Here is a 25,991-nt window from a genome sequence, read left to right as displayed (position 1 = left end):
AGATGTTCAGACAACTCATGTACTGAGGCATAATGCCTAGTGGAAAGAGCATGGGATTGGGAGCCAGTAGACCTGGGGTCAAGGCCCATGCTGTCTTGCTGTGTGACCTTGAGCAAATGATTTTCATTCACGTTGTTGTCATTATTATTATTGTCATTATCTTCAACAGTGTTATTCTCTATTGATTTCTTCTTAGAAACATTCATCGGAAATGTATTTGATATTTTTTGCCTAAAAGAATCTGGCTCGTGCAGAATTGGAAAACTGAATAAGTAGAGTCAATATATATGCAATAAACAATTCAAAATATTGGGTGTTTTTTTCCCGCTTTTCATATGGTTAGGTCGGTAGTCTCAAGTATTGTTTTATCTCACTGAAGGGAATACAATATTTTTTTTCTGAGGCATTATGGGTTCTTTGTATGTTTTTCCACTTGAGTGATGAAGATTATTGAGAGTTGCCTTTTGACACTTCCTTTAGGTGACTAAAGAATGGCAGCCAACCAGTCCAGGATACAAATAAATATCACTAAGGCAAGGCAGCTCTAAAAGTTGTGACCATGTGTCAGGAAAGGAAACTGTTACTTCCCTCAAAGAAGTAAAGTTTACTAGCAGAGACTTATGAAAGAGTCACTGGATTTATGTCTTTCACTGATTCCCTCACCTTCCTGCCTCTTCCTTTAATTCATTTCCATTTCCCCTTTGTCTCCTTTTCTGTCTTACCATCATCTGATACTGTTCCTTCTCTCCTATGTTTACCAGAATTTTCCCTTCATACCCAAATCACCTTTGCTTTTTTCCAATTAACCCTCTCTAGCTACCATCTAAAACTGAATGTTTACAGTAGTAATTAAAAGAACTTGAAGTGAGAATAAACAAAAACTCAAGTTTAATTAGGCCATAAGAGATTTTTACCATTTTGGTAGATATTGTTCTGATGTTTGGAAAGTGCTATCCATTGAAAAATTAAGCAAAACTTAGCCAACCGTGACAACACTCATGCATTCCAAAGTTAATTTTATGGTTAAATTGTAAAACTGAAATAAATGAAACTCATCATGAGAAGCCTTGGAAAACTCAAATTCTAATGTGTTTTTGTATATAATTTTATTTAGACATTTTTGTTTCACTTAGAATTTAACTGTATAATCTGACTTATTTGGTTGGAGCTTGTTACTTATTTAAAGTCACATTCAGGAAGGTTTTAATTCTGGTATATTTCTGAAATTTCTTTCTGAGCCTAACACAGATTTTCAGTAGTTCTACAATTAAGTTAATGAAGTAACAGTTGTATTAAAAGGACTAACTGACCTTTTTCCTCTAGCAAACTGTCTTTTTTTGAAGTATAGTCCAATATTAAAGTGGAATTGTTTTACAGAATGTCAGTGCTAGGGAAAATGTAAATCATTACATTTAACCATTCTGAATGTCTTATTAATCTGTCAAATTTATTGTTGCCCTAAAGTAATTTTCACCAAGAGTGAAGTATAAAATTTAAAGAACTTTTTTATTTGAGCCAAAAAGATACTTCAGCTCTTTTAATGATCCCAAATGAAAAAGTACTATTGTTTATGGCCTTCAGGAGAAGATTTTGGATCCTCCTGCCTTCCTAGGAGACTATGGAAGTCCCAACAAGGCTGGAAATCTGGGACCAGGACTGGGAGAAAAGGTCACAACTATTCCCCTGCTCCTATCCCTCTTTTTCATTAAAACATTTAACAGACTCCTGTGATATATGTGTTATGCCGGGCACACACTGTAATGAAATCACATTGTATGAAACATTTTACAGAAGTCCTTCCAAACCTTGAGTGTTTCTTGAGGGAACAGCACAGTCCTCTCCCTTACTCTAAAGACATTGCGCTCCATCTTGGATTCTTCCGAACACAGGAACCATTTCCAAACCAGGGAGCTGGTGGCAGGAGCTGAAGCAGAGGGAGGCGGGACACTCAAAATGAAAATTCCAGGCGTAAAGGCACTGGGTGCTGTATCCATCATCATCATCATCATCATCATCATCATCATCATCAACCGTATTTATTGAGCGCTTACATCCAGAGGCTCAGTTAACTTCCCCCTAAAGCCCTGACACTAATGAGTTTTCCAGCCTTCCCCTCTCCCTAACCCTCCTACTCTGTCTCTCACATCCGTGACGTATGATGTCAGTATTCCCCACTGAGTATGTTGACATTGGAGCCGTCTTCATAGCTTGCCCCGATCCTGCCCTCATCCCCAAATCCCTCCCTCTGGGGGAACTTCAGTCCAAATAGTTCCCTTCCCTTCTCCGGACACGTGCTTAAGGGCTCGGGGATACTTCCTGCCGTTTGCCCTCCCTGGTGTAAACGTCCTTATCTCCTGACTCGATCAATCAATTAATCAATCAATCAATCGTATTTATTGAGCGCTTACTGTGTGCAGAGCACTGTACTAAGCGCTTGGGAAGTACAAGTTGGCAACATATAGAGACAGTCCCTACCCAACAGTGGGCTTACAGTCTTAGTCTACAGTCTTACACAGTTTTAGACTGTGAGCCCACTGTTGGGTAGGGACTGTCTATGTTGCCAATTTGTACTTCCCAAGCGCTTAGTACAGTGCTCTGCACATAGTAAGCGCTCAATAAATATGATTGATGATAAAAGGGGGAGACAGAGAACAAAACCAAACATACTAACAAAATAAAATAGAATAGATATGACTCCTTCAGTAACCTCCATTGGTTGCCCATCTAGCTTCACGTCAAACAGAAGCTCCTTACCATCGACTTTAAGGCACTCAATCAGCTCTCCCTCTTCTACCCTACCTCACCCATCTCCTAATATTCATTCATTCGTTCGTATTTATTGAGTACTTGCGGTGTGCAGAGCACTGTACTATGCTTGGGAGAGTACAGTACAACAATAAACAGTCACAGTCCCGGCCCACAGCAGTCTTACAGTCTAGAGTCTAATACATTACAGCCCACACACTTCACTCCTCAAACACCGACATACGTGTTACACCTCGATCTCATCTGCCTTGCTGCTCTGGAGACAGTGTTGTATGGCCTGAGCAGCACATGAGTGTCCTGGCTATATCATTCCCACCAATACCATCATCATCAATCATATTTATTGAGCGCTTACTGTGTGCAGAGCACTTGGGAAGTACAAGTTGGCAACATAACTAACATAACATACCATTAACTAATTGCCCCAGCTATTTAGCGTGCTCAACGGCTGGCGGACTGGGACCCCCTTATCCCCGGGTCCTGGGCTGCAACCATTTAACCTTCTGCGTCAGTCCGGTCCTACGCATCTGTATGGGGGCAGGGGATGGACCACCTGCAAATCATTGGCCAGTATGAAATTTGATGAACGACTATCCTGTCTTGACCCATGCAAATCAAGCATCGTGATTTCCCATGAATATGAATATACATGTTTGGTCTATCATTCAAATATTGAAACAATGAAGTGATTATGTAATAGTTAAGAAATAAATCTGCTCAGTAAATGTTATCCCCAAACGGAATATATGAATAATGGAACAGTTTTTGTTTGTGTTATTTCCTCATGGCGAGTTACACAGCATTGAAAATTAACGCTACTCATTCGGGACACTGGGGTACTATTCAGTAATAGTTTACCGGTGATATGTGAGTGGCTGGCTGCGTATATCCTTCTCTGCCGATTTTGTCTGCAGATATTATCTGGGGCTATTGGAGGAGTTTCCTTGCCTATTCTTATTCCCCTAATTGCTGACAAAGCTGGACAGTTCTGGTATTATTTACTAAATGGTATCCTATACACTCTGTATTAATACTCTACATTCTAGGCACCAGGCATAATGAAACCAGTAATGTGAAAAATTTGGTATATTAGATTAAGTGCTACTCTAATATGTGGATTTCATTCATTGGTCAGTCTTATATATGCATTATTTGTAACTATTTCACGTTATTTTAGAAACTATCATGATAATGTGATCCAGTGATAGTTTTATGTAATCTCGCGTCCTTTAGATTTGAACACAAGGGATTTGATGTTAAGAAATTTTATACAGGAAGATGTGCTCATAGTATTTTCTTGGACCTGACTCGAAGTTCTTGATCTTGAGCTACTGGTTATTTCACAGTCTTACATTCCTAACAATATGTCTTCCAGGAAGGGACTTCTTTTTTTCATTGTTGTATTTTAGTGTAAGTAATAATAATAATGATGATGGCATTTATTAAGTGCTTACTATGTGCAAAGCACTGTTCTAAGCGCTGGGGAGGTTACAGGGTGATCAGGTTGTCCCACGGCGGGCTCACAGTCTTAGTCCCCATTTTACAGATGAGGTGACTGTGCACAGAGAATTTAAGTGACTTGCCCAAAGCCACACAGCTGACAATTGGCAGAGCCGGGAATTGAACCCATGACCTCTGACTCCAAAGCCCGTGCTCTTCCCACTGAGCCACGCTGCTTCTCTACGTCTAAAATATAAAGAAATAAAAAAGCTTTAGTATTGCAATGTGGCTTACTGGAAAGAACATGAGTTTGGGAGTCAGAGGATGCAGGTTCTAATCCTGCCTCCACCACTTGTCTGCTGTGTGACCTTGGGCAAGTCATCTAACTTCTCTCTGCCTCAGTTACCTCATCTGAAAATGGAGATTAAAAGTGGGAGCCTCATCTGGGACAACCTGATTACCCTGTATGTATCCCAGTGCTTCAACTAGTGTTTAGCACATAGTAAGCACTTAACAAATACCATTATTATTACTATTGTTATCATTATTTAATCTTTAGTGGATTTCCCATCTTCTAGGGAGCCAACGCAGCCTCTTTTTTGAGGCCAGAAACTGACATGCTCTAATCCATTCTGAATAGTGCTAAATAGATTAGCAAAGGTGAAATATGGATAAAAAGGAACTGTTGTTGAATTTTATGAGAATCTGGAAAAGGTAGTTTTGCTAATGTCATGAAAAAATTCAAATTGAACTTTTAAATTCATATACAAATTCTTAAAGTCAGCAAAATTCATGAGACCATGTAAATTAAGTAGGTGAATATTGTTTTTGAGGAGAGTATAGACTATAATTGTGTTTAACCCATATGAAAATGCAGTCAAAATATAGATTGATTTTTACTGGTTTTTTTTTTGTCTTCTGTATTTTCATAGGCAAAGAGTTAAAATTTTCCCTTCAGGACCTTCAGAGTTAGTTTGTCTTGTTTACATGGTTTCCATTTAATAAGGTCGCAATGGCACTTCATGTCCCTAATCCTAATTCCTAATCCACCTTCTTAGATTCCAGATTGATCACGCACATCTGATTTGAGACTGAACTATAGTCCACTCTCTGGGTTTCTTGGGCCTAATGTGCCAACTTTTCCTCTCACCCCTTGTGAGCTATCTTTCATCTTGTCACACCCACCTGATCTGGGCTTCTGCCAAGTTAGGCCATGGCACTAAATGCGCACTGCGTGCTTGGTCCCCACTCGGACAACTCCGGCTAAATGAGCCTCAGCTCTCATAGCTTGTGGCAAAAATCTGCCCGTCTCTTTTCCTCCTGGTTTCTCAGACACACTGCTTTATGATCCCGCGATCTGGGAGAATTCGGCCGCAAGGGTCAGAGAGTATGGTAAGACTAGTTGGCGAGCGGTGATAACGCCAGAACCAAAAACTCTTGTTACGGTGTGGGAGATTATGGAGGATTACTGTATGTAATAATTTAATAACAATAATGTTGGTATTTCTTAAGCGCTTATGATGTGCTAAGTGCTGGGGTAGATACAAGGTAATCAGACTGTCCCACGTGGGGCTCACAGCCTTCATCCTCATTTTACAGACGAGGGAACTGAGGCCCAGAGAAGTGAAGTCACTTGCCCAAAGTCACACAGCTGACAAGGGGCAGAGCGGGATTAGAACTCATGACCTATGACTCCCAAGCCAGGGCTCGTTCCACTAAGCCACGCTGTTTCCCTATTATGCGTGCCATAGTTACAGAGAGTGATAATGGGACATATGGAGGAGCATAGTGGAAAGTAAGTGCACGGGCCTGGACATCAGGAGACCTGGATTCTAGTCTTACTCTGCCATGTTCCTGCAGAGTGACCTTGGTTAAGTCACTTTATTACTCTATTTATTTTACTTGTACATATCTATTCTATTTATTTTGTTAGTATGTTTGGTTTTGTTCTCTGTCCCCCCCTTTTAGACTGTGAGCCCACTGTTGGGTAGGGACTGTCTCTGTGTGTTGCCAACTTGTACTTCCCAAGCGCTTAGTACAGTGCTCTGCACACAGTAAGCACTCAATAAATACGATTGATGATTGATTGATTCACTTCCCTGTACCTCAGTTTCCTCATCTGTAAAATGGAGAGTATACACCTGTTCTCCCACCTACTTAACTGGGAGCCTGATGTGGGACAGGTACTGAGCCAACCTTATTATCTTGTCTCTATCCCAGCCCGTAGCGAGTGCTTAGCAAATAGCAGAATTATGTGGAAGCACACAGAAGGGACATCATTGAAACAGAAATGAACCGTATAATTAAGTTGGGAATGGGTATCCTATTCACGTCAGAGAATCATCATCATCATTTGTACATATTTATTACTCTATTTATTTTACTTGTACGTATCTATTCTATTTATTTTATTTTGTTAATATGTTTGGTTTTGTTCTCTGTCTTCCCCCTTCTAGACTGTGAGCCTACTGTTGGGTAGGGACCGTCTCTATATGTTGCCAACTTGGACTTTCCAAGCGCTTAGTACAGTGCTCTGCACACAGTAAGCGCTCAATAAATACGACTGATTGATTGATCAGAGGAGGGATATGGAAGGAGATGAGTTGGTGAATTTGGAATTGGACTGCAGTAGAATAAATGTGGTTGCATATTAAGGGCTATGAAGTGTTCAGAGTACTATAATTTATGCTCCAATGAATGTTTACCTTACATGTTTTATATGCAACATGATGGAAGCATTAGGGATGGTTTTTCCCACAACAGGAATCCTATTGGTATAGGAGGAAACAGTCATGTATAATAATAGTAATAATAATAATAATGGCATTTATTGTATACACACATGATGTGATGCAGTTATGCTCTCTCAGCCTTACCATAATCTATAGCATTTTGTATGTCCCTGGCTTCTTTTTGGAAACGTCACAGTATTAAAACCAGTAAAATAAAAGTGAGTCTCAAGGTCTAAATTGTTCCACTAGAAGTGGACATAAAAATAAAAGGAAATTGTATAAAAAACGTCAGTCGTAGGGGAAAATTTAGAATCACTTAACTCCACAAAATCACAACTTTCCCATTAGGTGAGGTTCTTCAAGAACACAACTCCCACCAAAAAATAGAAATAACTGTATGTGAAAGATTCACACAGAGGAACAAAGAAGTTTAAGTTTCAGAAGGAACCCTCCAATGCCGTATGAGCTGGGGAGTTGTGGGAAGTGGTGGATGGGCCGGGGATTTAATAGTATCCAGTGCCAAACTTTAACAAGATGATAAAGAAATAAAATTGTGTGGCTACTTTAGAAGTATGCAGTTTACCACTTCAGCATTTCTTGCAAGTCCCAAAAGTGTTTTTTCAACTAAGTAGTCTTGTCAAGGAAAGCTACATTTACTTTACGGCTTCGAAATCTTCTGAAAAAGGAATTGCCTTTGGCCAATTACAGGCCAGTCTGTTAGTTAATTAATCTATTGTACTTTAATGTCTTTTCTATCTTTCAAAGATACTTAACATTAATATAAAATGAATGAGGAATTATAAATTAGAGAAACAAAATTTAGCAAGTCTTGGTGATATCTTCATTCTCAAAAAGACTATACACACAATCCTTAGGGACGTGATATTGTACAATGTATATTATACAAATTTGAAGACATTTTTATTGTTTATGGTGTTATACATAGCACAGTAAATTTTAAGACAGTTTGTGTTAAGATGAAGGGTAAGAATGTTTGAATTGAACTGTATATTAAGTTTTCTTCAGAACTTCATTTCTTAGCTCCATGGGAGTCTTTTGTTTAAAAGCCGTATTGGTAGAACAGTCGTGTTAAATAGTTAAATACATTCAGTTCTGCCAGAAGACGTGTTTTCACTGCCATTAGTGAACCATTAAAATTAGTGAGCATTTTCTCATAAGAGTTGTGTGCATCTTCATAGGGTTAGATCCAGGGTGAGTACTAAAACGTGAGTTTTCCTTGAAGTGTTCTCCAGGAACTCAATCCCTCCATTATGGGAAAACTTACTTTACATTAGTGTTTTTGAAAGTTTCGTTTATTTTTCACTTTTGGTAACCTAGCGGAAAAATATGGAGATTGATTTTTTTTCCTAAGAAACTTCTAAATGCATTTACCTTTTATTACCAAATGTACAAGGTCGTTACTGAACACTTTTATTTCAGTCATGTATCATGATAGGTCAGTGTACATAAATTGTAACTCAAGTCCTCATAAAAAGTCAGGGGCCATTTGCCTGTTCCTTGCCATTTATTCTCAGTGATGAAAAATTTCAGGTCAGAGAGCCTACAGGCTAAAAACAGAATATGAAAAGTTGTAAGATTCAGTTGAACTTTTACCGCTAAAAAAAAGTAATTGATTTTAGCAAGGCTTCACAAATAACCAGTGTCTACTCTTCAGTGACTAGGTTAAAATCAAAATCCTGTATGCAACTGGGAAACAAATAGTGTGTTGGAAATACTGAGTTAGGAAATCCAACAACTAGTTAAGCCAAAGAGCTTAATTCTGTACGGGAAAAAGCAGAAAGTATGTTGCAAGACCATTGGTAAATTAACCCACAAGTTTATGAGCCCTATATTTTAGTTTTAACGATATTTAATGGCATTTGTGTATGTATTTATTTAATGGTATTTACTAAGCATTTGTTAAGCTGGAGTGGGCTCCCTTGTATATAACTTTTAGAGGCTTAAGCTCAGTGTTTGGGGCTTTAGCACTGAGTGCAGACAGGGTGATACATTCTTTTCCCCCCAGTTAGTTAATGGCCTCTCAAGTGGACTTCAGACAGACCATTTGACTTCTGGAGATCAATCAATCAATCGTATTTATTGAGCGCTTACAGTATGCAGAGCACTGTACTAAGCACTTGGGAAGTACAAGTTGGCAACATAGAGAGACAGTCCCTACACAACAGTGGGCTCACAGTCTAAAAGGGGGAGACAGAGAACAAAACCAAATATACTAACAAAATAAAATAGAATAGATATGCACAAGTAAATAAATAAATAGAGTAATAAATATGTACAAGCATATATACATATATACAGGTGCTGTGGGGAAGAGAAGGAGGTAAGATGCGGGGGATGGAGAGGGGGATGAGGGGGAGAGGAAGGAAGGGGCAAAGGAAGGTTAGAATGTGGCTTAATGATGATCAGGCAAGGCAGAAGAATGTGTTCTAATGCTCAGCATCAGTTACCTCATCTGTAAAATGGGGAATAAGACTGTGAGCCCCTCATGGGACAACCCGATCACCTTGTAACCTCCCTAACACTTAGAACAGTGCTTTGCACATAGTAAGCGCTTAATGCCATCAAAAAAAATATTCTGAAGTATGAAATTACCTCAGTGCATCATCAATTATGATAGTAGTTATAAATTTACAAATGCAATATCAATTTACACATAAAAGTAGCTTTGAATTTACAAATTTCTAGTAGTTATAAATTTACAGATCTATAAATTTTACAAATGTAATTTATAAAGAATTAGGCTTATTTGACACAGTAAGAAATGGAAAAAAAATGAAGAGGGCAACAGAATGGCTCCATTTTACAGACTCAGCTAAGACTATAAGAGCTACAAGTAATTTCTTGACACTCTCATAGCTTCAGAGTCTCTAAAGTGGCTCAGACTTTAGGTACCTTAAGATCCGTGTCTGGCCAGCTGTATCCTAGAATTATTTATTAATTAGTGTTTATGAGAATGAGTTCTGGAGGAGGGGAGAATGAAGGTCAGGCTTCTGGGATGAAGTTATTTAAAGGGAAGCAGGAAGAGAATATTTTTGGTTTGCTAGTATATTACTAGAAAACTCATAGAAATTTCTCTATCTCCTTCTGCTTATTTGTGAAATTAGACCCTTTTTTCATGTTCCACCAAGGACTGCCTTTCTTTTTGTCATGCTTTTTTAAATTATTATTTTGTTGGCCTTTAGAGATGTGCTCTGAGCCCCTTGCTCTCTTCACTTGGGGAACCCAGCAGATCAAGGGGATTTCAGCTACCTCCTCCAAGCAAACCTTTCCATATTTCCATACCCTGTGCCAAGAACAGTGCTTGGCACATAGTAAGCGCTTAACAAGTACCATCATCATCCTATTTACTTTTCCTGACCTCAAAAATGCTCTCCAATATCTTAATTTTTTCCTTCCCTCAGGATCTCTGTCCTGGATGATCTGCCAGTACGTTTATCCAGTTCATGTGATGAAAACACATGCTGAAGTGGAACTAGGTGTATTAAGGGTTTTTTTTTTTGGTGGATTTGGGAGCGTGTGGGTGGTTGGGAGGCAGTCTGGTTGTATGTATAGTACCTGTGTAGTAGGTCTCTACTTTCTTCAACAGGGTGGCCATCTGTGTTGCGGCAAAAGAGTGCATGGATGGTCACCTTGCCTGTCCTGCTCATCATACTGCCCTTCCATCAATAGAGGTTTGGATTGAACCTGCCAGGAGCAGGCAGGTGTAGGGTTAGAGGGCCAAGGTGAAAGGAGATGGAGGATGGGAAAAGGAAAAGGATGGGGCAGCTGTAGAATGGGTTGGGCAACAGTCCCATCCCTTGATTACTCTCGGTATTTTGATGGCGATATCAGCAACACTGATTCATTTATTCGACATGGCAGCCATATGTTGCCAATTTGTACTTCCCAAGCGCTTAGTACAGTGCTCTGCACATAGTAAGCGCTCAATAAATACGATTGATGATGATGATGTGCACTCATAGTCCGCATCTGAGCACCGCCTGACCTTTATGTTTTGTTTTGTGGCTGGTACCTGCAGGTTGGGTCAGGTCAAATGTAGGTATGCTGTAGTCTTAACAGAAACACCACGTGGAGCCCTTGGATCACGGGCACAATCAGGTTAAGTGGGTTCGTACACCAAACTCAGATTAAAAATGCTAAAAATAGAGATTATTCAATATTCAGAGCAATCCAGAGGAAAGATGGGGACAAGGAAGTTAGCTAGTTTACTAACTGCAGAGTTTCCAAAGAAGATTCCAAAATGAAAATGTTGGCAGTGTCAACCTTGAATAGGAAAAAGATGTAGCATAAACCTCAGTAACCGGATTTTTGGTTTCTTCTCTTTATTCTAATAAACAAATAACAGAATATAGTTTTCCCATAAAATATAAATGATGATTTTTGACTCAGGTCTGACTGTGATTATGCAGGTCAAGGGATCCATATGTATTGGCTTCTTGGGCAGTTTCTTAATGAAACATTCATTGTAGATAGTAAATTCTTCCAGAGTACCACTTTCAAGAGAGACAAATTATCTACATTTTACCTTTTGAGCTTATGTAAAATGTTGACTACCATAATATTGCTCTTGCTGCTAAAAGGGTTTTGTTAAATGTGGTATATAAAGTGTGTTTTCTGCAAATGCATTCCCTATTGTTGCCTTGCATTTTATGAGAAATACAATGGCATGAAAATAATCAATGATATTTTTGCTCTGCTTCAGTAGGTTTTGCTATCACACCAACAGCTTCAAAATAAACACATTAGCCACCATTCTACCTTCAGTTAAAATGAATTCTGTTGTGTGAAAAAAGGAGAAACAAAAAGAATACCCAAACCAACCACATTTAAAGGGGCATTTTGAGACAGTAACCAGAGCAGAGTGCAACTGAAAATTTTGACAGAAAAATGTCACATAAAATATATCTCTAAGGAATGCACACAACATTGGAAAATGTATTTGACCATTTTGATGTTCATGTTGGAATTATAGAATTTGTATTGTGTGATAAAACCATTGTAATTACAAAGTGTAGGTCAGGATAAATGCCATGACTCATAGTAATTAGTATTTATAAATTACTCAGAAATAAAATGGCTGTGTCATTCAGAGTTTTGATGTAAAAAACACTTTTATTTTCATTAATCCAAAAGATTAAAAATCAAACATATTTGTCACTCTCTGCTTCCAAAAAGCTTAGGTGTTATATTTGATATGAGAGTGGGGCAGGAGTTTATGGACATAGAAAGCTACACTCCAGAGTAGGCCTTTTACAGATTGGCCTGAGTATTGCAGATCACAACGAATAATCCGTTTGGCCCTGTCATTGACCCAACTTTCTTGGAAGCTTCCAGGCCTGGCAAGACCTAGGATGGGATGGGTTTTCCATAAATTATTCAAGAATTGATCAGTTGAACAGACCTAAACGCCCCTGCAACCTTGGTGTTAGATTTGAATTGTATGGACTTTTAGGGTGAGAGTGAACACTGCAGTATTGGTTCACATAAAAGCAACGTTTTAGGATGCAGGAGGGTTTTGCATTAGTTGGGAAATGGAACATGCATTGGTTGGGAAAAGGGGAAGCCTAGCAGTTAAGAGGAAGAAAAATCCGTTTAGTAATTTCAATGGTGAAGACAGCTCATGTTGTGGCACTCACTCTTCGTTTAGCTGTGAGCCTTAATACACACACACACATTTTTTTTCTCGTTCCTTTGCTGCACCATGACTAGACAGGCCCTTGTTATTGGATGAAAGTTTACTATTCTGATGTGGCGTTCTAGGTAAAACTGTAGTGAAACACATGTTCTGGCAGAACTGAATGTATTAACAAACTTCGGAAACATGTTCATAATTTCTGAAGAAATATATCTTTGCAAAATGCTTAGCTTTACATAACACTTAAGAGAGCTTAGAAGTTGTCTAAGTCATGACTTAAAGCCCATTCAATTGGTTTTTTTGTTTTGCAAGTTTGCCAGTATTCTTCTTATACACTACAAGTTTATTTCTCTGAGTTTATTTACTTACCCCTTGAAACTGATGATTTAGCAGACGTCACTATTTCTGAATACATGTGTATTCTAATCAACTCTCCTTCATTTACCTTAAGGTTTGGAATTCACGCTATGTTCTTTTGCCTTATAGATATGGAGTCTGGAGAGCGGTTAACATCGTCAACAGCCTCTTCCACTACATCTACTTCATTGGCAACGTCTTCTACACCTTCTGTAGCTTCGGCAGTTTCGAAAGGTGGCCTTTCCACCGGAGCCACATCTCTTAGCTCCACAATCAACACCTGTGGTGAATATCTTTCATTCACTTTTCTTTACAATGTCATTTGCATAGCATTCTTCATGAAAGCTTTTCACAGACTTATGTGTATTACTATATGAGAAAGCCAACTAGCAGTCATATGAAACCTTCTGCATACCTCTGTCAGGGTATTGGGTTGAACTGTCAATAAGCTAATTATATTTCCTTAACTGACAAATCATTCTATGAGACTAGTTAGCTTTACACGTAATGCAGTGCTCTGCCAATGGTAAGCACTCAATAAATGCCATCGATTGATTGATTACTCCTGATTCAACTGTTTGACAAGCTGTTTCTGAATGCCAGATTTCGTAGATGAATTATAGCCAGAGGCAGTCAACATATTTGACCCCAAACTTCATAGTAAATAAACCAGTATGTGGAACGTAGTGCATTTAGATTTTAAATTTCCTGTTTGCCACTGAACTCTGAGTTAAGCCACTCCTAATTTTTTTTTTATAATGGCATTTATTAAGCGCTTACTATGTGCAAAGTGCCGTTCTAAGTGCTGGGGAGGTTACAAGGTGATCAGGTTGTCCCACATGGGGCTCACAGTCTTAATCCCCATTTTACAGATGAGGTAACTGAGGCACAGAGAAATCATAATATGTATATTACTTGACAAGTAGAGAATTTTATTTCAGAATGTTCACTTACTCAACTTTGGTGCATAAAATAGGAAAATCCACTTCCCCAAAAATAATCTCTGTGCTACTAGAAAACATTTGAGGTTACGTTTCATGGACAGTTGGTATCTGAAATAATTTGGTGAGCTGTACGAAAGACAAACGGTATTTTAACTGTTAAAATGAATCCAGAATCAATTCAGTAGTTAAAATTTTACTTGAGCCCAGTGATGTTTCCCAAACAGTTAAAAAATACTTCTAGAATGAAAAAAAATATTACTGGTTCAAATTCCACCCTCACAAACACAATGCTTTGTTTTGATATATGCATTCAGGGGTTTCTGCACAGCTTTAGAGTGTGACTATTATTCTGCCTTTTAAAATTTATTACAGCATACCTGCATTTCATTAAGCTTATCTTTCGGACCTTGAGCATCCAATTCTATGTTTATCTGAATATGCATGCAGTTCTTACAATGATCTTTTGGACCTTGAGCATAATTCTAGATAAATTGCTTCCTCAGTAGAAATCGGTTTCAAAGTAATGCATTCACTTTTTTTAAACACTCCTCCAATCAAAGAGTTAATTCTGTTTTTATTTCCTTATAAGCAACACTTGAAAATATAGGCATCTTTGATGCAGAATTTAGCTATTTGCCTACAAAATTAAAATGGTCAAAACACTAGCGGTAACTATATTCAAAGGAATTAAAGAACGACCAGAAGACTTGGTGAGGACATTTTAACGTTTCGAAAGATATTGGCATTCAAAGGAAGATCACCTTTTGATGTGATTACCATTGAACACCCGAATGGTTGGGTGAGAACATGTGGAACGGTCCTGTATACAGATGCTGGTTCTTATAAAACCAGATGTAATAATTTCTGGTTTCATTTGGACAAGCCATTGGACAGCTTAGAACCAAGGATAGCTCTGAGTTGTTGCCCAGTTACTCGAAGAAGATTGCATAATATTCCCTTCAACTGTTTCAATGTTTTAGTTTTTCTTTGCTCCCAATTAGTCTATCTCTTGCCCCTGCCCCCCACATGCCTATATCCATAGATTGGGAACCTCTTGAGAGATAGGGCCATGTTTAATTTGCACCAGAATTCTTTCTCAACACTTAGCATTGAGTATTAATCAATCAATCAATCAATCGTATTGAGTGCTTACTGTGTGCAGAGCACTGTACTAAGCACTTGGGAAGTCCAAGTTGGCAACATATAGAGACAGTCCCTACCCAACAGTGGGCTCACAGTCTAGAAGGGGGAGACAGAGAACAAAATCAAACATATTAACAAAATAAAATAAATAGAATAGATATGTACATAGCACTGTACATATATGTACATAGCACTGTATATGTGTACATATGATTGTACATATTTATTACTCTGTTTATTTATTTTACTTGTACATATCTATTCTATTTATATTATTCTGTTAATATGTTTGGTTTTGTTCTCTGTCTCCCCCTTCTAGACTGTGAGCCCACTGTTGGGCAGGGACGGTCACTAACTTGTACTTCCCAAGCACTTAGTACAGAGCTCTGCACACAGTAAGCGCTCAATAAATACGATTGATTGATTGATTGGATTGATAGTACAGAGCTCTCCACATAGTAAGTGCTTAATTAATACTACTATTAGTTTCTGGACATGGGACTGAGAGACCTCAGTTTCTACCTGAACTACTTGAACAGTTTCTACCTGAACCTTAGTTTCTACTTGAGAAGCAGCGTGGCTCAGTGGAAAGAGCAAGGGCTTTGGAGTCAGAGGTCATGGGTTCAAATTCCGCCTCTGCCAATAGTCAGCTGTTTGACTTTGGGCAAGTCACATAACTTCTCTGTGCCTCAGTTACCTCATCTGTAAAAAGGGGATTAAGACCGTGAGCCCCCCGTGGGACAACCTGATCACTTGGTAACCTCCCCAGCGCTTAGAACAGTGCTTTGCACATAGTAAGCGCTTAATAAATGCCATCATCATTATTATTATTATTACCTGCGTGGCCCAATATTAAATAGTTGATCGCTCTTGCTAGCAGCGTACATCAGATTTTGTGCTGTGCTTTCTTGATTTGATTGCTCTTGATTATTAATCAGATGAAAGTTAAAGAATTTTTTTTAAAGTGATCATTTCTATAATTTTCCCTAAAACATTGTTTTATGGAATTAGTAATGAATCAAAGGAAGCATTTTAAGCTAGCCAAAGAGGGCTCATCAATTTTAAAATTAAATTTAGACCTTGGAAGTCTTTTTGATTTTTTTTAACTGAAAGTGACCAATACTTATATATTGAACTTGTATTTACAAGAACTAGTGTTGAATATAAGACATGAATGCCTTTTATTCAAGTGGGAAAATTGCATACTTTCACAGTTAATTATATTTCAAATTAAATGCCCTTTAAGTATATCTGACGTGCAAGGAAGAACACATATTGCATAGTACATATTTGAATGGATATTCAATTTGATAGTTTAAAAGATATTTCAAATATGCCCTTTGGAAAGATTTATTTCTAAGAATAACTTTTCTCATTAATTTATCTGTTTTAAAGTGTAGGAGAATATTTAAAAAACTAATAAATTGAATTAATCATTTTTCTAAGCAAAACTTGTCTTGGCATACTAATGCTAATGATATATGGCTTATGCAAGTGCAGGTATACTCAGTGAACCACTCAAAAGACATTTTCATTGTATTCTTCCACAGAATGAATGCAATTTTTAAAGCCATGTTTTTACTTGCAACAGTTTAATGACACTCTGGACCAGATTTTTACTGATTTGCAACTGCAATTTTATGTGTCAGAAAAACGTAGGTACAAGAAAACTGGAATGTAGCCTTGGCAAAGGGAAGATGCCGAATGTTATTTGATTCCAGTGTGTTACTATTCATGTACTGTTTTTCTTCAGGCATCTCACAGACGAAAACAACTCAAATTACTAGGGAGGGAAGAAAATAAGGCATTTTTTGATCACATCCTTTCCTAGTAGACAAGTTCCTAATTGACAATAATAATAGTTACATTAATAACAGTAATGGCATTCGTTAAGCGCCTGCTATATGTGTCAAGCACTGTTCTAAGTGATAGGATAGATACATGTAGGTCAGGCCAGACAAAGTCCCTGTCCTACATGGAGCTCACTGTCTTAAGTAGGAGAGAGAAGAGGTTGCAGTTGAGGAAACTGAGGCACAGAGAAGTTAAGCGATTTGTCCAAGGTCCCATAGCAGACAGTGGGCAGAGCTGGGATTAGAGCCAGGGCCTCTGACTCCCGGGCCTGTGCGCTTTCCGTAGGCCACACTGCTCCTCATTTAATTCTTAGGCTATAATCCTATAGGTGAGATCAGACTGGCAGGAGGAGGAAGTGATGGTATTAGTAGAAATGACATATATAGGTTAGTGAAAGAAATAGTGCCATCCCCCAGTCTTCCCTTCTCCTTGGCGGGCCTCCATGACATGCTCACTGCTTCAAATTTGTTGAGTACGGGGAAGGGAAAGCTTGTGGGAGAAACTTCCATGCCACGGGGTAGTGCTCTCCGGCCACAATAAACAGGGAAGAGCTTTGTCAGATAATGGCTGAGGATGAGGGTGAGAGCTTTTGCATCTGAGTCGGTATTTTTCATTTCTTGACTGGCAGCTTGCGTCTTCACAATCTTGCTATTTCCATTCATGTGAGTTGAAGTTTAAATCCTCCTGTAGATGAAGAGAAGAAAAAAAGAGAAATATTACCCCTCTGCTTATTTTTTTGTATTTTTCTGTTTTTTTTGTCTGGCCATCTCATCTTTTCACCTGATCCCATTTCTCCAGAATTTGTGAGACTTTCCCAGAGTCCAATGCATTCAAATCTACTGGATTCTTCACCCAGACTTGTTCTTGAGACAGAACTCAGCTCATATTGTGACATTTCCTAGGGTGTATGCAAAATTCAGTTCTGTTGGCTTCAATAGGAAATTAAATAATGATGGCAATGGGCTGTCATCTCCTCATGGCTGCCTGTGAAATTTATGAAATTTTTAGGGCTTCTGTTTCACTGAATGTTACAATTCATGTGAAGGAAAAAGCCGAAAGAAGTGCGTATTCTCTGTGCGTCTGTGTAAGAAATAGGGAGATAGTTGAGGATGAGATAGGGAATGTGATAGAGCAGGGAGACGGGGAAATGGGACACAGATCCCTACATCTGCTTGATCAGTGAGACACCAATCATAAAGACCGGTATACTTACCCAGTGAGATATATTTGGAAAGAGTGACCTTGAGCATTAGCTGCAGGAAAAGCTACGTGGAACCACTTTGGCTGCTACTCCTACCCATGAGAGCTCACCTCCTCCAGGAGGCCTTCCCAGACTGAGCCCCTTCCTTCCTCTCCCCCTCGTCCCCCTCTCCATCCCCCCATCTTACCTCCTTCCCTTCCCCACAGCACCTGTATATATGTATATATGTTTGTATATATTTATTACTCTATTTATTTATTTTACTTGTACATATCTATTCTATTTATTTTATTTTGTTGGTATGTTTGGTTTTGTTCTCTGTCTCCCCCTTTTAGACTGTGAGCCCACTGTTGGGTAGGGACTGTCTCTATATGTTGCCAGTTTGTACTTCCCAAGCGCTTAGTACAGTGCTCTGCACACAGTAAGCGCTCAATAAATACGATTGATGATGATGATGATGATGATTGATGTTAGGAGGTGGAAAACCTGGCTTGGAGTCTGAAAGAGCTGGTGCAGGCTACCCATCTGTTTTGTGTTTTATTGTATCCTATTTATTGAGTGCTTACTGGGTGCTAAGCACTGTACTAAATGCTTGGGAGGGTACAACAGTCACTTATTGTTTTCTGCCATGGCTGCTGCTCTGCACTGCCACCCTGTTCCTTCCAAAGTCCAACTAAACACTGGCCCTAATGGCCTAGGAAAGGATGGATACAGATGAAAGGCTGTTGGTAAATTCTATTTTACTTTGCATTCTCTCATAACAAAGGACCATTCTTTGTACATCCAGCATGGATAGGCTAATTTTCCTTTGAAATTGGATTAGAAAAGAACAAGGGAAAATTATTTCTTCGCGGAGTTGAAATTGAGTTATTACGTGCAGAGGAACTTGAAGGGAATGTGAAGATTTATGTTCTTGAACATGCTGCTGAAAGTAGGATCTGTTAGGGCTGGGGCCTCACTGTTTTGTCAGTGTAAACAGATTTCTGTATTAAAAAAATGTAGGCTGCAGTCAAGCAGTAATGCAGATGATCCTTGATAAAGTGATGACCAAAAGTAGGGGAGGGGTTTTGACCTTTGGGGTTTGAAAACAGCAGGTCCATCAGGTATGTGGGTGTAGATGCCAAAGAGGTCATCCCCTGTCATGCCCTCACTCCTTCAGAGAACAAGATTTTAGTAAATAATTCCCGTTTCTGTATGCTAAAAACTAGTGCATGGAAAGACCTGTTTTCAATAGATTCACAGTGGAACTAAAGAAAGAAAACTGCAGCCATGCAGTTCTTTGTTTTACCTTCCCTGTCCCAGAGCTGGCTTTCTGGTTCCCCAAATGCTTGGGCAGATCAGCTGAGTTAGCAGTCACTCTGCTTGAGTTCGCCGTGTAAATTTTCCCCTTATTTCCCCAGTGATCTCCACAGATTTTGACAGCCTGTTTTCACACTACATTCAGGAGAGTCAAGATTATTATGTAGTAGGAAAAATGTTACGACTGATTAAAAGTAAATGTTTGCTCTGATGGGTTTCTTTACAGTGCAAGTTTCTTTCTATATATGGCCCAAATTTATCTGGTTTGTTTATGTGTGTTCAGGCCATTTTATGTGTTTCTGAAGTAGGATGTGTTTCAAGGTTGCCAGAAATTTCTACACCTGCTGATAGCAACAAGCTGTTAACTACAGTAATATAAACATCAGTTTTACATTTTAATTCCTTGTGAGTTAAATAGCCAATTTCCCTCTTTGTATGTATTTAAAATTTCTCTCTGTACCAGGGATGGCCAGAATAACATCCCACAAAGCAATTCATTCCAGACCACAGGCTGAATCCACGGCAGCGCCTTGGTTTGCAATATTTTCTTTTAAAAAGCAGTGAAACTGCTTATTTAGTTTTACAAGACACTAAAAAAACAGTAAACCAATGCCCAAAAGATAAGAGCCTCTACCATGTTAGAGTTGATCATTTACTGACTCATATCACAGTATCATCAATGTGTGAGAGGTCAGCATTACTTCCTTGGTTTTGTAGATGAAGAAATGGAAGTGTGTCAGAGCATGTTAGAGTTGATCATATACTGACTTATACTGCAGTATTTGCTGCATTTGAACCTCACGTCATCAGTGCGTAGCAGGGAAACATGACTTTCTTGGTTTTGTAGGTGAAGAAATGGAAGCATGTAAAAATGCGAGGCCTAAACAGAAAGGCAGTTGCCTACGGGATTATACAGCCTGCTGCCATACTGTTCTTTAGGAATCTCTGACAGACCGATAGTCCAGAGAAAAGACATAATTCTGGGGATCAGACGAGCTCGCTATTTAAGGGAGTGCTTGCGGGAACTCGACCATTAGCGGTGAAGGTTTATGACTGGTTTATGTGGCAAGGTGGGCAGGCTGGAAAGGAATCCTGAAAATTACCTAGCTGGCAAAAACTGAAGCTGCAGCTATGACCGATTTATGGCTGCTCCCCTGCCTTCCTACTACTGAGCCCCATTCTGGGCCCCAGCGGGAACATGTCGGGCAGGGATGCGAGAATACAAGTGGTGCTGCACAAACCATTATCATCATAATCAGTTCCTTTGCTCAAATTCTTGGTCCTGAGGGATCAGGTTCAAGGCTTGTTCGTTGTTCTAGGGCAGAAAACTCCATCACTCTCCTCACCATCACACCACCAGAGAAGGCGATTCTGCTGCTTAAGCAGGAGAGCTAGACAATGGCATTACTGAACCAAGAACCACCCTTAATATGTCTTATGAACTCTAGAAGAAATCTAAGACTGTGAGCCCACTGTTGGGTAGGGACTGTCTCTATATGTTGCCAACTTGTACTTCCCAAGCGCTTAGTACAGTGCTGTGCACACAGTAAGCGCTCAATAAATGTGATTGATGATGATGATGACAAGATAAAAGCAATTGAAAAAGGGGAAACCGGCATGGCCCACAACTCAGAAATTAAATTAAGTCTGTGGAGAAGGGTGTATGTACGTATGTTAATAAAATGTTTCCAGGAACTAATGAGTTTCATATTTAAACCTCCATTGTGGAATTGCAGTAGAACCTCGGCTCTAAGAAGGGACCGGCACTTCAGTTTTGCTACAACAGGGTGTTCATTGTAGGTGGCATTGGGCTGTCCAGTTATGCCCTAGGTCTGAGCAAAAATTTAGACTGTGAGCCCCATGTGGGACAGTGATGGTGTCCAACCTGACATAATTTGTATCTAGCCGTTGGCTTTTTAGATCTATGTTCTATTTTTTTGTCTATTGTGTTTGCCAGGAAAGATTTTTGGTTATATATGCCCAGTTTCTTTGAGAAGCAGCATGCCCTAGTGGTAAGAGCATGGGCTTGGGTGTCAGGAACTTGGGTTTTAATCCTGGCTCTGCCTCTTATCTGATGTGACACTGGGCAAGTCACTTAACTTCTCAGTTACCTCATCTGTAAAATGGGGATTGACTGTGAACCCCACGTGGGACAGGGACTTTGTCCAACCCAATTTGCTTGTATTCACCCCAGTGCTTAGTTTAGTGCCTGGCACTTAGTCAACAAATACCATAACTATAATTATTATTATCATTATTATTATTATGACACATGACAGCGGTCAGGACCGTGGAAACTACATTGACCATTTCAGCTTCACAAGCACCCAGAGCTCAATTTTACTACCAGTAACTATTTTCGAGGTTGAAGAACTACTCTTTCTTCCTGCTCTTTCAGCATCCCTTTCTCTCTGTCTCCATCTACACACAAAAGTACAATGTGTCTGTATAGCACAAAATTAGTATATATGTAAATCTAAAATGTGAAATGGAGAAGCAGTGTGTCTTAGTGGATAGAGCAGGGGCTGAGGAATCAGACAGATCTGGGTTCTAATTCCCGCTCCTCCACTTGGTCTGCTATGTTACCTAGGGTAAATCACTTAACTTCTCTGGGCCTCAGTTACCTTGTTCATAAAATGGCGATTGATTCTGAGCACCCCATGTGAGACATAGATTTTGTCCAAACTGATTAGCTTGTGTCTAACTCAGTGCATAATACAGTACCTGGCACATCATAAAAGTGCTCAAACAAATACCGTTAAAAATGCATATAGTGACATTATAAGCAAATACATGAAAAACTTAGTATCTAAGGAAGTTTGTATATTTATAATGGTTTGTGTAATGTATTGAAGCCTATATATTTAGGGTATTTTTAGCATTCTGATGTGGTTTAGCCTTCCTCTTTTTCTTTCCTGTTCACTAAACTAAATTCTGGATCTGAATTTAGACCCAGCTTTCCCTAAATGGTGCATGGATATCAAATTGCTATCTTGTGGCTTCGAAGCTCATTTCAGGCAGGGAGTGTGTCAATCAACTCTGTTGTATTCTACTGTTTCAAGTGCTTAGTACAGTGCTCTGCAGAGTAAGCGCTCAGTAAATACCACTGATTGATTGGAACATTTATGTCAGACACCAAAAAAAAAAAGTCAGTTTCATCCCCTGGATATCCCAGTTTAACTGATAAGGTAAGGCCTTGTTTTCTGTGGGAACTTGCCCGGGCCAAGCCCTGGGTATTGTTTTCAGAGCACTCATAATCAGGTCCTACTGAAAATTATTTTGCGCTACAAAGAAAAAAGAATTTGTACATGCCCTTCACTCTCACCATTTTTTTTAAACGCTCACTTCAGTCTTCAAACGTCTCCACATTTCTCTCTGTGAAAAGTTGTTGCATTGCACCTCAAAGTTCCCTCCTCCCTTTTGGATGTTCCAAATTTGGGAAAATAAAGAAAGTGTAAGGGAACAGAGAGCTATTAAAAATAGTTATATACAAGGGGAAAACACCCAGTTTGACTGTGTTCCTGGACTCCTCTTTTCACTTAGAGATATCCCATAAGAGTTTGGAGTTAGAGGTCATGGGTTCAAATCCCGGCTCCGCCACTTAGCTGTGTGACTTTGGGCAAGTCACTTAACTTCTCTGTGCCTCAGTTACCTCATCTGTAAAATGGGGATTAAGACTGTGAGCCCCCCTTGGGACAACCTGATCACCTTGTTACCTCCCCAGCGCTTAGAACAGTGCTTTGCACATAGTAAGCGCTTAATAAATACCACCATTATTATTATTATTATAAGAATTCTCTTGATAAATTCATCCCATCTAGTTCTGTCAATTATCGATCACATTTAGAAGAACGATAAAGAGGCCGGGCATTCAGTCACCCAGGAGGGCAATTGTCCCAAGGTAGAAGGCACTTTCTTTCAGGCTCAGTGTCATTTGTCTTTATTGAGCACCACCTATACTTTGCAGAGCACTGCCCAGGGCACTTGGGGAAAGTATTAAATAATCAATCAATCAATCAATCATATTTATTGAGCGCTTACTGTGTGCAGAGCACTGTACTAAGCGCTTGGGAAGTACAAATTAAGTGAAATACAAATAAGTGAAATTAAGTACAAATTAAGTGAAATAATCTCCAAGATTTGACCATCTTTAGGATAATCAGGCATAAATTCACTAATGGGCCATTTTTGAAAGAGTTGTAAATTGTGTATTTGGCATCTTTGAAGTAATAAATGAGCAAAAACACCGAGTGATCTGGGTGTTGCAGGTGGCATTACAGGAAAAATAAGAGAAATAACAGAGAATTCCTCTTGGAGGCCAGGGCTTTCGGGGAGGAAAGGATTGTCTTTGGCCAGGCATCAGGAAGGATATGAATAATCGGTTGGAAGTGGGAGGGTTGAGGACAGGGAACAGTTAGCTTCGGGGAAACTGAAGAGTATGAAAAGGTGTAATGGAGAAAGGAACAAACAGCTAAATGGAAGCCACCTGATAAAAGCTTTTGTTTTTCATGAGAAGTAATGGGGAGCCATTAAAGACTTTAAGAGAGGGGTGAATCTGCTTCAATAGGCATTTTAAAGAGATATGTGCACTGCCAGCCCTGGGATAATTTGGGCTAAGGAGAGCTTTTCTCCCGTAAACCACCTCTGCAGTTCCCAGGGCCTCCAGCCTCAGTAGCTTATCACAAGTATCCGTGACTCGTCCAGTATCAGTCTTTTATATGAAGTGAAGTCTATTCAAATTTGAACATTTTAGATGTCAGAAATATGATTTTTGTAATTCCCCAAATAATTATGTTGCTTGTTGATTTTGACCTCATATACAACGTGCATGTGTTGGAAAAATTTCAGTCAAAAGTTTGACTATTCAAAAAAAGCTAGTAAAGGCCTGGGGATGGGGCCGGAAATGTTTCCCCGGAATTAACTGCACCTTCCCTGTGACTCCATAATCAGAGTACATGTTTTCAGGGTTATCCCATGCTTTCGATTGTTCATTAGTATACATTAAATTGCACTTTTAAATAATAGAGTTAACATTTTGAACTTTGCTTTCATATATATGTCCCCTTTGATTATTGCATTCAATTGTCACTTGTTAACTAAAGTACTCATGTGACCTTTGTTTGGCTATTTCGTTTCCAATGATTAGCCACACTTTTCAGTTTTGCCCCACTGCTGGCAAATTTTGCAGTGCTGTGAAAAGATGCATTCAGTTTGAAAGAGGTAGACCTTAATGTTTGAAGATGTTTTGCAACAAGCATATATCGGCTTGTAAAGATTAAAGAAATTTTTAGCACAGAAATGAAAACAACGTGCATGAATTTCCGTCCTAGTAAGCAGTCTCCCAGATTTCCTAAAAGAGTGAATGGCTCAGCATCACTAACACTTAAAATATATGTCTCCTAAAATGACGGTTTGGCCATTTTGTGCTTTTCCTGTTTGAGGAAGGATTTTGTTCACCAGTGCTTTATATTTAAGGCATTAGTTGAGTATTTATCCCTTTTAGTTCTTGTGAAAAGCCTTATTATACTGTAGCATGAAGTTCATTAATATTAATAAAGGCATTTGCAGTTATCATTCCTTGTTACTAAGACACCAGCACTATAGAAACGGATACTGGCCTTTTGGGTAATGCTTTCAATCACTTATCTATGTATTGGCTAGTAGAATTTCAAAAGCTCTGCTCAAAAATATTCCAGCTATTGTAATATAAGTCAAGAGTCCTAAGCAAAGCGGTTTTGTATTAATTTTCATTTATGCAAAATGTATACTCTGTACTAGCAATTTAAATTGGGACAAAAACTAAAACAAAAAAAATTGCATTAATGATATTTGAACTAGACCTGAATGTTTGCGTCTGTTGATTTACATTCTTTAAAGAATATTTTTGAACAATAATGTAGTTCATTGTCATACTGGAGGACATTACTTTGAGGAATGATGCAGGTAAAGTTTTAATTCACATATATCACCTGCATTTGGGGGCAAAGGCAGAGTTTTTGTTTTTCCGTTCTTTAGAGTCCGATTAATTAAACACAGAGTGAATATTCTACTCCTCTCGTTAAAAGTCTTTCATGTTGTGCCCTTGGTTACATATAAGTAACTTTTTTTTATAGACCTCCTTATAATGAGGGACCAGGGATACTAGTGAATGGACCACTTTTGAGTTTTGTACAGAAAGAATTATAGTACTGAAAATGTATAACTAAACATAGAAATAACTTCAGGTTATTTTGCTTTTGAAAAATGATTTTACCCCCTTGGAGAGTGAAACAAGAAAACTGCTGTTTGTATTACCTACAGCAAGTAGTACTGAGTCTTCACTTCGCTGACAGTGCAGTAGCAGTTAACCAACAGTGCTCTCCTTTGACGTCGATTGATGATATTGGTACACAAACAAAGATGTTTTAAGCATGATAAGGCACTAATAAATTGAATGCTTTATATGAAAACAGCTTTATTAATTTCAGCCCCAGTAAAATATGGGAATAAATCAACATTTGGCAAATGCAAAGTACAGGAGCGGGCATGGAAAAAAAACAGCTGTGGAAATACTACTTGCTAGGTTTTAACAAGGCATTAGAAATAATGGAGCAAAAGAAATG

General features: G+C 38.9%; 1 protein-coding gene across 3 annotated transcripts in view; it reads left to right on the top strand.

Annotated features, from left to right (window-relative positions):
• Positions 1 to 25,991, top strand: part of BAZ2B (bromodomain adjacent to zinc finger domain 2B) — a 232,511-nt gene that overhangs the window by 99,251 nt on the left and 107,269 nt on the right. For all 3 annotated transcript variants that reach the window (XM_038751844.1, XM_038751842.1, XM_038751843.1), the window contains one exon: positions 13,081 to 13,236. In XM_038751844.1, the coding sequence (XP_038607772.1) occupies positions 13,083 to 13,236 (154 nt within the window). In that variant the 5' untranslated portion in view covers positions 13,081 to 13,082. The remainder of the gene's footprint in view (positions 1 to 13,080; positions 13,237 to 25,991) is intronic.

This window comes from Tachyglossus aculeatus, chromosome 9 (genome assembly GCF_015852505.1).
Source record: "Tachyglossus aculeatus isolate mTacAcu1 chromosome 9, mTacAcu1.pri, whole genome shotgun sequence".
Classification (NCBI taxonomy): domain Eukaryota; kingdom Metazoa; phylum Chordata; class Mammalia; order Monotremata; family Tachyglossidae; genus Tachyglossus; species Tachyglossus aculeatus.
This window is presented reverse-complemented; position numbering and strand designations above follow the sequence as displayed.